Source organism: Nanorana parkeri, unplaced genomic scaffold (assembly GCF_000935625.1).
Source record: "Nanorana parkeri isolate BGI_ZX_2015 unplaced genomic scaffold, ASM93562v1 scaffold119, whole genome shotgun sequence".
NCBI lineage: Eukaryota > Metazoa > Chordata > Amphibia > Anura > Dicroglossidae > Nanorana > Nanorana parkeri.
Window position 1 is genome coordinate 1,397,432 of NW_017306387.1, and position 13,199 is coordinate 1,410,630.

General features: G+C 39.9%; 1 protein-coding gene across 1 annotated transcript in view; it reads left to right on the plus strand.

Annotated features, from left to right (window-relative positions):
* The window catches only part of LOC108784548 (arsenite methyltransferase-like), a 41,003-nt gene that overhangs the window by 11,093 nt on the left and 16,711 nt on the right, over window positions 1-13,199 (plus strand). The window contains exons 4-9 of the mRNA XM_018553395.1: window positions 4,328-4,429; window positions 4,929-5,056; window positions 5,406-5,556; window positions 6,000-6,136; window positions 7,441-7,510; window positions 8,778-8,859. Of these exons, the coding sequence (XP_018408897.1) occupies window positions 4,328-4,429; window positions 4,929-5,056; window positions 5,406-5,556; window positions 6,000-6,136; window positions 7,441-7,510; window positions 8,778-8,859 (670 nt within the window). The remainder of the gene's footprint in view (window positions 1-4,327; window positions 4,430-4,928; window positions 5,057-5,405; window positions 5,557-5,999; window positions 6,137-7,440; window positions 7,511-8,777; window positions 8,860-13,199) is intronic.

Here is a 13,199-nt window from a genome sequence, read left to right on the forward strand (position 1 = left end):
CCCCCCCCCCCCCCGCATGGTCCGTCCTCTCTCCCTGCTGGCTGCCTCCCTCCCCGATGTGATTTTCGAGGTCTCCCGCTCTTCTGGGGGCCCTGGGACCAGGTTACATTCGATCAGGATGGAGAGAGGGGACGTTCTCCGGTCTGCTCCATGTGAACACTGAGACAAGAACACTGCACATGCAGCCTTCCCATCTCAACTGTCATAGGAGAACCATCACAGTGCTGTGCTAGAACACCTGTATTGGAAGTGATAGGTTCGATAAAGAGAACCTGTCACCTCCAAATGCTATCACACAGGGCCTTGTTATTCCCTGTGTGATAACGATAAAGTGAAAAAAAGTAAAAAAAAAATAATGAAATAAATAATTAAAATATAAAACTAAAAAGATTAAAAGTGATAAAAAAATCTATAGAAATTTTAACAACAAAGTAAAATATAATGAGATTAGTATGAATGTAAAAAAAGTTTAAAATATGAAATTAAAAGAGTGATAAGGTAAAAAATAAGAAAAAATAAAATGTTTAAATGTAAAATTTAAAAATGCAGTGATGCAGAACATGTTTTAAACCCCAGTGCCCAAACTAAAACACAATACCAAACTTATTTTAAGTGTTGGCACTTTGAGATAAATAACATTTTGAGCACTCGGGCTCAAAAACATTAGCCATCACTGATCTATAGAAATGGGGTTCTTCTGATTCTATTTTTACCCAGAGTGGGGCAGCAGAACCGATAAAATAAAATGTTAAACGTGCAATTTGTCCAGCATGGTAGTAGGACATCAGATAAGACTGCAAGGCCCCTTTACTCCGGGATCAAACAAGTACATTTTTAGCTACTTGTGGTCTACTTCCTGCCCATATAAACTGAAGCAACATCCGCTGATAGTACACATTGAAATAGCTTTTGGCAGCATCCAGAAAAAGTAAAGTAGCTTAGGTAATAAAATAATTTTTATTGCTGCAATTCTGCTTTGCCAAGATATCTGATATCTCTTCCTTGCTTAACCTGACTTATTACCTTAGGGTGGCTTACCTGTTATAGTAATTCATAGTTTATTGTGAAATAGACATCTAGATAACCGATACTCCGGGATTCTCAAGTAAATGGGCATGAAGCCTGTAGCCTGCTGCGCTTCGGCAGATGCATCAAATGCAACAGTCTCCAGACCCCATCCGTCGCTTGTCTTTCAGGCATAAACCCCACCTGATCTCTCCCAATAAGAGATACAATACCACTGTTCAACCTAAATGCCAAAATGTTTGCTAATATCTTTACATCTTAATTGAAAAGGAATATTGGCCTATAGTTTACCACAATTTATCTAATCAGAATGTTGCTTTGGAATCATTGTCACAGCAACCATCAATGAATACGAACCAATTGGTCTTGTTGCAATCATTGGTTGAATAGTTCTACCAAATATGGTGAAAGAATACGGAAAACTTCTTGTAGCATAAGACCTTAAGGCCATCTGGTCCCGGGTGCTTCCCTATACACAAGCTCTTTACTGTTTTCCCTGCTTCTAATTGTGTTATAAGGGCCTCGAATATTGTGTAAAAAGATTTGGACAGCCCAGGTAGGGTCTAATCTGCAAAAAAGGCATCGATCAACAGTGGATCTGGTAAAGATGGAACTCGCGTTGATTGCTGCATATGTTTATGAAATGCCTTAACTATCTTGGCCGGATTGCCTGTTAGACCATGCCCCTTATATTTTAAACAACCTGGTTATCTCTGGAGATCTGGTTTGCATAGGCAATTTGCCAATAAAGAATCTTTTATTTCCTTTCGTATAAAAAATATGCTTGTTCCACCTAAGGGCCTTTTCTGCCTGGTATGTTAAACATAAGTTTATTTTTACCTGGGCTTCTTCTAACTCCCCCATAAGCTGTGGGGTAGGATTTTCCTTAAATTAAAGAAAGAAGTATACTCCTCCTACCGCTGTTTCAAATGCTCAAGCCTTTCCTTTCTCCTAACAGATGCCATCTGTATCAATGTGCCCCAGGTAGCTGGTTTATGGCCATTCCAAAGTGTGGCAGATGATGCTACAGATATTTTATTGATTGTAAAATACTCCTTAACAGCAGGTGGCACCTGATCCACAATCTTTTGATCACTACGTAAGGTATTATTTAATGACCAGGACACACAGTAATGATCAAGGCACTGATATACATAGCGCATCGTGATCAGACCAGGGTATTGGTAATATCTCTACTTTAACAATCAGCAGGATCATAGTACCGGTAGCCCTCAATTTACTCTGGGGTTAGGTTCCTGAGGGAATAGTTGTAAATAGAAAGTGTAAATTGAAACCCAGTATATAATGTAAGTCAATGGTAACTGAGGGAGTTATGTTCCAGACCTTTCTCAAAATTGACATAAGTAATAAAATGCAGGTACATTATATTTAAAGCTGCTGCATGAGCTCACACAATGAGTTTTAAATAAAATGTACCTGCATTAAGTTACCTATGTCAATTTTGAGAGAGACTGGGAACCTAACTTCCTCACTTTCCACTGACTTACATTAGTTACTGGGTTTCAGTTTACACTAGCTTCTATTTAGAACCATTCCTTGTTTTGAGAGAGGCCTGGAACCTAACTCCCTCACTTCCCATTGACATACATTATGTATTGGTTTCAATTAAAAACACTCTCAGAAAAGGGTGCTATTTTGAATCAGTGCAAATTGACCAATGTTCCCACAGGAAAGAAGAACTAAAATATTGGTCACATGGAGGGTCTTAATCTTCTGTCTTATACTGCTTCTGTAAAACTCCCTCTTCCCAACAATGGGTACTCTTTGTCCTAACTGGAGGAAAATGTCTGTTGTAGAGTAGAACAAGTCCTCAGTTGCACTACAGTGAGAAGAATACACTAGGACCAAAAATATAAAGCCGCACCATGCAAACATCCTGTTGTGTGCATACTATTCATTAGAAGGTAGTGGAAAACTGGTCGGAATTGGGGGCTAAATGAATGGAGTCTGAGGACATTTCTGGAGGAATACCATTTCCACTGCAAAAAATACTGCAGCAGAAAAAGACCCCAACCATACAGACCATGCTACACTGGAGTGTTTAAAACCAAGAATCTAACAGGGTTATTCACAAAAGGGTGAAGAGTTTGGAGAAGGCAGAAGGCTAGGACAACATAGCTGAACTGGAAAGTGAGCTGAATTGGGTAATTTTTTCAGGTCAGCTATGTTGTCCTAGATTGTTCACTTCTCCTGCATTCTCCAAACCCTTCACCCTTTTGTGAATAACCCTGTCAATGTCTTGGGTTACACAGGGGGAGAGAGCTGAATACTTCTGCATCCTACAAATGTCTGCACTTTTGTTTGATTAACCTTTGTGCCACAATGAACAATGTTTAGCACCATTCGCCGGTTGTGTAAAGCTATGTTGTCAGTACTCCAGTATGTTGTAAAAAATTAGATGGTAAAAATCGGATTTTATTTCATTTTAACACTAAGTTTTAGCACTACATTTTGTGGAGAAGCCCGTGGCTGAATACTTCTGGAAAGCACTGTACTTCTACTACCGTATTTGCCGGCGTATAAGACGACCCCCTACTTTTTCTGTTAAAACATAGGTTTTGGGCTATACTCATCGTACAATGTATAGCCCAAAATATAGTTTAAATGCACCCACTAACCTCCATTGGGGTATTCCCGAGTGTGGCTCGGGGTTAATTTTCCGTACCATAAGCGGTAACCTCGAGCCACACTCGGGATTACAGTCTCTTATCTTGTCCAAGATCCCCGCTGTGTCCTCTGGGTTCCTTGCGAGCGTCTGTATCTCAGGGGGGCGGAACCGGCGGCAATTTTAAAAGTAAAAAAAAAAATAGAACGAAAAAATACATTCTTCAGACCGCCAGGGAGTCTAATCTGTCAGCCCGCTAGATGTGTGGTAATACTGGATGTACGGTAGCTTCGGCTACATACAGTATACCGCGCTGAGCCAATCACGGCAGGCTTTGTATTTATTAATACAAAGCCTGCCGTGATTGGTTCAGCGCGGTATACTGTATATGCAGCTACCGTACATGCAGTATTACCGCACATCCATACCCAGCGTATAAGACGGCCCCCAGATTTTCGGGGGATGTTTTTAAGTCTAAAAACTCGTCTTATACGCCGGCAAATACGGTATTTCTTTAGTTTCAGGGTTTGTGGTTCCAGACTACAGTGTAATTCATTTTGAGTTTAGGATAATGTAATGTATGTGGGTGTGAAACTAAATTGTATTTAGATAGAGGTATGTATGTATGTATGTAATTTTTTAATGTCTGCTCGAGTGCCTCAACTTTGAGTACAGATAGCCTTGAAGATTTCTAATGTTTTGTACTTTGTTGGTTTGTCTAGCTCTCCCACATCCAGCTGCTGCTCTCAAGGTCTTCAAACACATGATGATGTCAAGGTATTGCCACCATGAGCCAAGGATGTATTGCATGTACTTCACAAACCTCATTCTGCAGCTGTCTATACACATTTACTATTGGGATTCTTTTCTAAGCCAAAAAGCAATGAACACAATGATGTGACTCTTAGCAGCCAATTAGCATTCATCTCCCATTATTTTGACTAATCTAGGCTTCTGATAGATAAAATGTAGTTAGTTTTTGGGTGTTACTGTGATGTTCTTATTCCCATGAAGGATATTTCCACTTACTTTCTGTCCTAGTGATAACCTGCCAGTTTGACAGAGGGTGTGTTGCAAAGGATTTTAAAAACCTAATAGATGTTCAATGATCAGCTTTACTATGGCAGTCCAGAGTAACAAACAGTGTGCCAATTATATCTTAGTGATAAAGTTCTGTGTGCCTGTCCAAAGTAAAGTAGGAATTATATGACTACATTTATTTTACACAATTACTCTTTGTCCTAGCAATATGTGATAACATTTTTGTGTTTTTCAGGAATATTATGGTAAATACTTAAAGAACTCAAAAGACTTGAAAACCAATGCATGCGTAACCCCAGCAAAGCCAATTCCCAGATACATCCTGGATGCCTTAAAAGAGGTTCACAGTGAAGTCTCTTCAAGGTATGGACTTGTGTCTTTAAGTAATACATATATTTGTTTAATGTAATTTGTGATCTTTCAGTGGGATGTTACCATATCGGCAAGGGCATTGCTGTTGGACCGTGTATTTTCCACTCTGACATTGGGTGTGATCACTACTATAGTGGAAAATAAATTCCTTACTTTGGCTTTTCAGATGGTACTCGTATATTAACCTTCCTGTATTGAAATTGTATCCCTCCTGCACATACTGTTGGCGCTAAATAAATCCTGTATAATAATAATATTGTCAGGTTACACATTTCCTACAGAACCATGTGATTTCATAGAGATTTCTGTATTTCTCTAATAATGTTGTGTGCTCTGTTAGGTATTATGGTTGTGGAATTGTGGTACCAGAATGTCTGGAGAACTGCAGGATCCTGGATCTAGGCAGTGGAAGTGGAAGAGACTGTTATATGCTGAGTAAGCTGGTTGGACAGAAGGGGTATGTCACTGGAGTGGACATGACTGATGAACAGGTAATCTTTGCCACGGGTAAGCACTTCAGATTTCAGGGATTTGGTGGCTGAGGGATCATGTGCTATTAAACTTGCTGTACATGTTCTAATAATGTAACATCCAGGGATGCTAAATTTTGTCTACATGCAGCTTACTCTGTAATGTTGTTTGTTAAATTGTATAACAGTGCCATGTCAGTTGCTACCTCAAACTGCAGAATGACAGGACACATACTTTGCTTGGGGTAGTGTGGCTTTTCAAAGTTATAGATTGCTGATTGAGTGGTTCAGACTCTGGTCTGAAATACACCTCCCTGCATAGGCCATGGCCATAACCGCCTGACCTGTTAATACTCAGCAGTATTTCTGTGTATATAGATTGTCATTGGATAGATAATTTGTCTCACCTAACAAAGCAGCTCAATAAATAAAGTGAATACTAATACTTAAGGGATTTGTTTTAGGTGGAAGTTTCCAGAAAGTACATTGACTATCATGTGAAAAAATTTGGCCACCAGCAGCCCAATATTAACTTTGTACACGGCTATATTGAAGATCTTAAAAGTGCTGGCATAGAAGACCGGAGCTATGATATTATAATGTGAGTATAATTGACATCTATCTGTCACTTTAAAGGCATTGGCCTCTTGAAATAAACAGTGTAATCCTACAGCATCGTTTAGAGAATTCAAGATTTAATATGCAGAATAGCATAAATCTATTTTTATGAGTAACAACATACTCCATGGTCTTTTGAGAGTGTGATGGCCATGTTCCTCAAAACCTTGTATGAACATTTTGGCAGCTGTAGTTTAATACGGTGATCCCCCAAGGTTGTTGCTCTTGGACCACACGTTCAGATGTATAATTCTGGTCACCAGCTGCCTTTCAAGCAAACCTGTGCTTAGCCCATAGAATCTCTAAGCAACAGATTAGCTTTAATGCCACCCATCCCTAGATACTCACCTTTCCTTCACTCTCTTGTCACTCCATTCAAACCTCAGGGGCAAAAAAAAATTCCTTTATACCTTCCATGTGACTCAACGCACTTTCTCTCATCTGGTACTGCTGTTGATTGGCCCAGCACTGTCACTTGAGGGAAGCGAGACAGTCTTTTGCAAGTACCAACTAGAAGGACTTGGTGCTTCGACATGGCTTGTTTTCCTTCTGTACACTGGGTTGATGGAGCAAAGGAAATGTGCTACTAGGGAGATGCAAACCTGCTGATTTGCCTTACATGGTGGCGTCTCATACTCCTCTGACGGTGATGGTACCTTTTATCATGTTTTCTGAATAATTCTCATTATTGTAAGATAAACAAATAACTGTAGAACCCAGCTGTGAGAGGGTAATGCCTTTTATATAGCCCTTGTGGTAGGAGGCAGAAACAATCTACTGAAGGACAATCTTGCCATAGAAGTCTCAGAGACGTAAGAAAATGAGGGATAGTTAATACCCTCACTATACAGAGTTTATAAAGAGTTTAGGTTTAATATAATTAACTGCACAGATTTTATGAATTCGAATTTCATTAGTGTAGCTTGTAGACACATTTAAAGTGAAAAGGAAGTCAAACAGCTAAATTCACAGCTGAAATCTGTACGTGTGATCTGTCTTACCTGTGCCAAATCTCTTTTATATTCGTATGTTCTTTGACTTTAAAGGTCACCTGTCACTTTAATCACTGGACAGGATGTAAACAATGCTGAAGGACACAGTTCTGGATCTAAGGGAAGTAGGCAGCTGCAGAGATGGGGGTTAGTATAGTTTAGCTTAAGTGGGGGTGAGTTCAGCAAAAGTTAGTTTAAAGTAACAGCTGTCTTTTTTAAATGCTGCTCATGTGCTGAAACTTGAACGGGACCACTGGATTGATAATCTTACAAATCTATTTCTTCTGAATGACAGATCCAATTGTGTCATAAACCTGTCTCCGGATAAGAAGGCTGTGCTAAAAGAAGCTTTTCGAGTGCTGAAGGTAAACTAGGAGTGATACATTGCACCCAGATTACAAAGCGAATAACCAGGGATTAGCTAACAAACCCAACTCGCCTGTGATGTCACACCACAAGTCAGCACAGCAGTATGACGTTCAGTATATGAATGTCATATTGTGGTCCATCACTGCTATTACTAGTATGTATAGACTGACTCTTTTCTGCCTGTATTTAATTTAGAATCTTTTGGGCAAATTAGCCGTTTAAAAAAATGTTGCTCGTTGCTCTGTAGAAACTCCTACTTTTTGGTCAGGTAAATATAAAGTGTTGCAATTGGAAATGTTATTTGTACCTTGTACAGCCAGCAAATTGTGCAGTTAAGTCAGTTGTCTGCCATTTTGCTCCACTATTGGGTTCTATGACCACTTAATTCTTAGTATGTATCTGCTCTTCAAAACACAAACAGCTGCCTGCTCAAGGGACTCTTTAGGATGCATAATTGTACAGAGATAGAAAGCACGCCACAACAAGTGGTCTTTCTTATCAGATACTGTATCATTAAAGCACACTTGGTAAATGTATGTTTGTAAATCAAAAAAAATTATAAAAAATGGAAACATTATGTAGAACATGTTTATATGTGTAAACATTCCAAAACATTGTAATACAATTGATCAAAAGGCATTATAGTTTCCCTTTACATGGAGCTTATCAAAGAAATAGTATGTGCTATGCCACCACTGACATTCTTTCTTCTCCTGCCATGGCGATCCAATGGCTCCACTTTATTCTCATTTACTGACCTGGAATAGGTATACAGAAGAGAAGCTTTGACATCACTGGCTGCAAACTAGTTGTAGGTTACTCAAATGATTGAATCCAGGGGTTTAGCATATCAGCAAAGCAACTAGCATTTCAAAAGAAGCACATTGATGGAAACCATGATATCATTACAGGTATCCTTTCAAGGATAATTTTTTTAAATATATATATATATATATAAAATCACTTTGTAAAGGTATCCTTTGACCAATACCATGGCTTAAAATACATGACTGTTTACTTAGTATGGACGAGCCATGTGTTTTTCCAGTTTTGCTGATCTTGACTTTTCTATAATGGACAATTCTAGTAAACTAGAGTGATGCAATCTCGGTATGCTGAAAATAAACAGGCACATTCCGGTCGTTCTGGATGAAGCATACTCTAACTTGAGATAGTCTATTATATCCTAGACAGGGCAGATATTTTTCACTTTATCTGCTGTCTTCAATGTCACATCATTTAAAAGAACATTGTGTTTTACAGGATGGTGGAGAGATGTACTTCAGTGATGTCTATTCTGACAAGCCAATTCCAAGTGAATTAAAGCAAAACAAAGTTCTGTGGGGTAAGTAAACAATATAAATAGTGCATTCAGTACTATATCTTATATAAAATAGTAAGCTATTCTACATGATGATTTATGAAATTTCAGATATCACCAATATACAGCATACTTTCTTCTCTTTAAACAGGTTATCTAAGAATAATAGAAATGTATAATAGCCAAGCACCAGGGTATCTCACTCCATTTGTATTGAAGTAGACCTATAATTAATTTCCACATTTGACATGGATCAGTGGATAAATGTCCCCATTATCCAATCACATTATTAAAATGGCTATTAATAGTCACATTCAGCTGGACTTATTTTGTAATATTGATGATGTTTCATAGCTTTTCCAAGCCACTTCTTCCATTCAAATGTGTATCAGAAACGTAGCCCAGCATTTATATCTGGCTAATATCTCATCACCCTTAGTTGGCAACATGATATACCATATTCAGAATTTTTTATAAAGGTTTGTGAATTGAGGTTAGAGCCAGAAAAAGACTTATGATGTCACATCCATTTTCATTTGTATACCAATGCAGGGGCTATTGAGACTATAAGCAAAACAATTGAAACAGGATAAGATTTGTGACAGCCAATTAGTACTCAAGCCAAACCAAGTATGTTCTATGCTGGACATTTGTCTCAACACCGCCTGTTTCAAGTACAAGATCACTTCTACAGACAGAAACATGTCTGTGCCATGAGATCACCCTTTTCTCCCATTTTAGCTAATCTATACGTGGAGAAGATAGAGAATAGGGCCTTGAGCTCTTTCACGTATCCTTTTTGAACTGTATTACATGTCAAGGAGGGGAGTGATTTGGACATTGAGGTCTACAGGAAACCTACCCACACAGACTAGTATCTGCTTTTTGAAACCTACCCACTGGAATGCAAACTGGGGGTCACTAGAACTCTGCAACGCCAGGCTGCAATAGCAAGAGTCTAAAAAAAAGACAGAGAACAAGACAAAAAAAAAGACACCGTTTTTGGCTGCTCAGACTGGGCTTTCCTTACACAGCCACAAGGTAATATAAAAACGTGGGACCACTGAGCAGAGGAGAGAAGCAGAAAACACTGAGTAATTTAGTCATCCCATGGAGTGTCAGAAAAACTCTTTATCAAACATTACATCCCTGTGTCTTTAAAACCCAGCAATACACTGAGACAGAAACTTGTACATTCAAAAGACCCGACAACCAAACATAAACAAAGTAACTTGGTATGTGCAGTGCAGTATATTGAGGAATGCAAAGAACTGTACATTGGAGAGACAAAACAATCTCTCAGCAAACAAATCGCCCAACATAGGAGGACAAATTCTAAATGTCAAAACTCTACAGTTTTCCTACCCCTTAATTGACATTCTTTCCAGGACCGTGAGGTGCACACTTTGGAGAAAGCAACCATTTCACAAGATGTGTGAACAAGGACATCAGACTCAAACTTTAACAGCCATGCCTAAACAGGGGAGGGGTCCTACACATGTCCTCATGCATAGGCCTTTTCACTAACACATTAAAAATTGCCACCACAGTGGAATGGAGATCAGCGGCAGCTGTGACCACTGGGATCCCTGTAATCCTAATATTGTCTGCAATTACAATTTTCTAGATCATCGACAAGCAAATGACATTGCCTTATGTGAAAAGAGGTAGAAGAGTGAGCGCTCACCAGGCCGGCAATCGCACACTGGGAAGAACACACCACATAATCCAACTGTGTGTGATGGTAGTGTCCAAATCTACCATGTGCTGTTTGACCTGGGCAATGTCCTTTTTCTGGGCAGACTACCCGGTTAGCAAGGAGCTCAAAATCCACTCTTGACGGCAATGTTTTCATCAGGGCCCACAGTGCTAAATGGCACGGGTGGCCGCTCGGAAAAGCTCTGCTTCCAAGGGATTGTGACTGGTCTCTGCCTGGGCATGAGGGTTAGGAGAAGAGCCCTGAGATTTTAGAGAGTGGCGAGGGGCAGAGCCAAGCCTGTCTTGCATATCACTCTGGCTCTGTACAAAGGGTCCATGTTGCTGTCCCCGGAGTTGCCCACTGTCAATTGTGTTGAAGAATGAGGCAGGCAGGGGGATAAGTCACTGAGAGCTTAGGAGGGAGAACTCGCTGTGTTCACTGATCCCTGTCACAAGCCCAATGAGGGCATTGGAGCGCCATGCAGACTCCGGAGGGTGGCCTGAGGTGGATGTGTCATGAGGAAACTATCCATTCCAGAGCAGGGAGTGGTTGTGAGGTGCTCCTCTGGTTTCTGCTTCACAGACTGGTGCATATAGGGTGGCAGTAGTGGGTAAAACGGCTCGGTAAGGCTGTAAAATATACTGCGGCCTGGGAGTTCGTCAGACAAACATCCTCACGGCTGCATGTCTTGGCCATGCTGAAATATTCCAATTGGAACACCTGTTCCGCTGGCATCTGTCTTAGAGATTTCCCCTCACTTTGGAGAGGTTTTTCCTCTGTGTCTCCAGCGCAGGGAGTAAAGGAAAATGTCCACAACCATACACTAAAAGCAAAAATAAACAAAAAACTGACAGGGATTCTAACCTTTTATTACTCTCTCCAGAGTATTAAAAAATATTTTAGCTCTAGATACACTTTACCTGTGACACATTAATACTATTTTTAATATTGACTATCTTTTATGAAAAGGCTGTGGCTCTTCTTTCCTTCTTTCTATCTGGATGGAAGTAGTAGGGTTAGTGCTGGCTTGTAAATGTTCCTGTAAAGCTGGCCATACACTGATTGAATTTCGTGCATTTCTTACTGAATCGGCCAAATTTGGTCCATTGGCAGCCCTGCCAATACCACCCAGCTTTAATCTGAAAATCGAAGGAGCCAGGTGAAAAATTGCCAGACGACAATCTTTGCTCAGAAGCATGGATGGGGGAAGTGATTTCTCCTGGGCTGAATGAGAAAAATCTTCAGGTGTATGGCTAGTTAACGCACGGATCTCCAACCAATGATTTCTTGTGGGCCTCTTCTGATGTTGCTCACGGCAGCCTCTCAGCAATTTTCTGTTGTATATAAGATTTGCCCGAAGACCCAGATCCATTTAAAGAGTATGTATCACTAAAACACTTTTTATGTTTTGGAAAGAGTAGGGAAGGTTTGGCACCTCTGTCAAGTTTTTTTTATTTTTGTCATAAAAGAATATACATTTAGAATTGGCAGAGAAGTTAAAAAATTACATTATAGATAATTAGCCCATGTATTGGAAAATCTAGTGCGGCACGTTGGCTCTTAGTGTTCCAGTGTTACAAACACTCGCTTGTAAATGTACATTCTTTATTAAACGGAGGAGGATCAAACAGTCTCCGCTGTTATCAGTGTTGTATGTTGTCTTACACAGTTATCTACATTCGTCTGCCCTTCGCTCTCTTTGTTTTTTAAATATTTGAAGTGTAAAGTTTATTAACTTTTACAGTTCTGTTTGTAATGTTTTCATACATTTATGTATTCATCATTTTTCTGTGTTTTTTATTTTGTGTGATGCTACAAAAAATATATCTAAAACCAAAACGTTTTTTAGTTAAGATAGATTAGGTAAGGATTAGAACTCCCAGTGGCGTAACAGGAGCCATAGCGGCCCATGCGGCTGCTATGGGGCCTGGGGGTGGAAGAGGGCCCCAATAAGGATTGCAGAAGTTGCTGCTGACACTGACGTTATTAATCAAAAAGAGCTGACATAAGATGTACGGGGGGGACTATGCAGGCAGCTCTCCTGCTACCTGACATCAATAGCATTTACATTAGGGAGGTTGCTGGGGGACACCATAAAAAATTTGCTATGAGGCCCCATGATCTGTGGTTACGCCCCTGAGAACTCCCTATTGTTTTCTCTTTCCCCACTGGGTAGATTCACCCCTTTTATTAGTCCTGGAGACCATTGTCTAAATGACAGGAAAATCCCAAAATGTAAGTTGTCACTACTAATAAATCTATAAAAAGAAAGTTGGTTGGTTGGTTTTAAATACACTTTAAGAAGTTTAAAAAAAAAAAACATAAACTCCTGAACTTTAAAAAAAACATTGAAATATCTTAGACCAGTGATGGCCTTTTTTGAGCCCGAGTGTCCAAAACTGGATCACTAAACCAACATATGTGTCTCAAAGTGCCGACCCGCCACTTCAAACCAAATACTGATAATTTCTTTTAGAAAAACACTTAATGCGACTGAACTAATTATTAGAGATGCACCTAGAGATTAGGGATGCATATATCGGCCGCCAAAACATATCGGCCGAAAGTGCCATTTTCCTGCCGATACATCGGCGCATCCCTGGTTTCTTTCTTCCCTGCTGGGCGCTGGCCTGCGTCCCAGCGGGGAGGAGAGAAAGTGACAGCC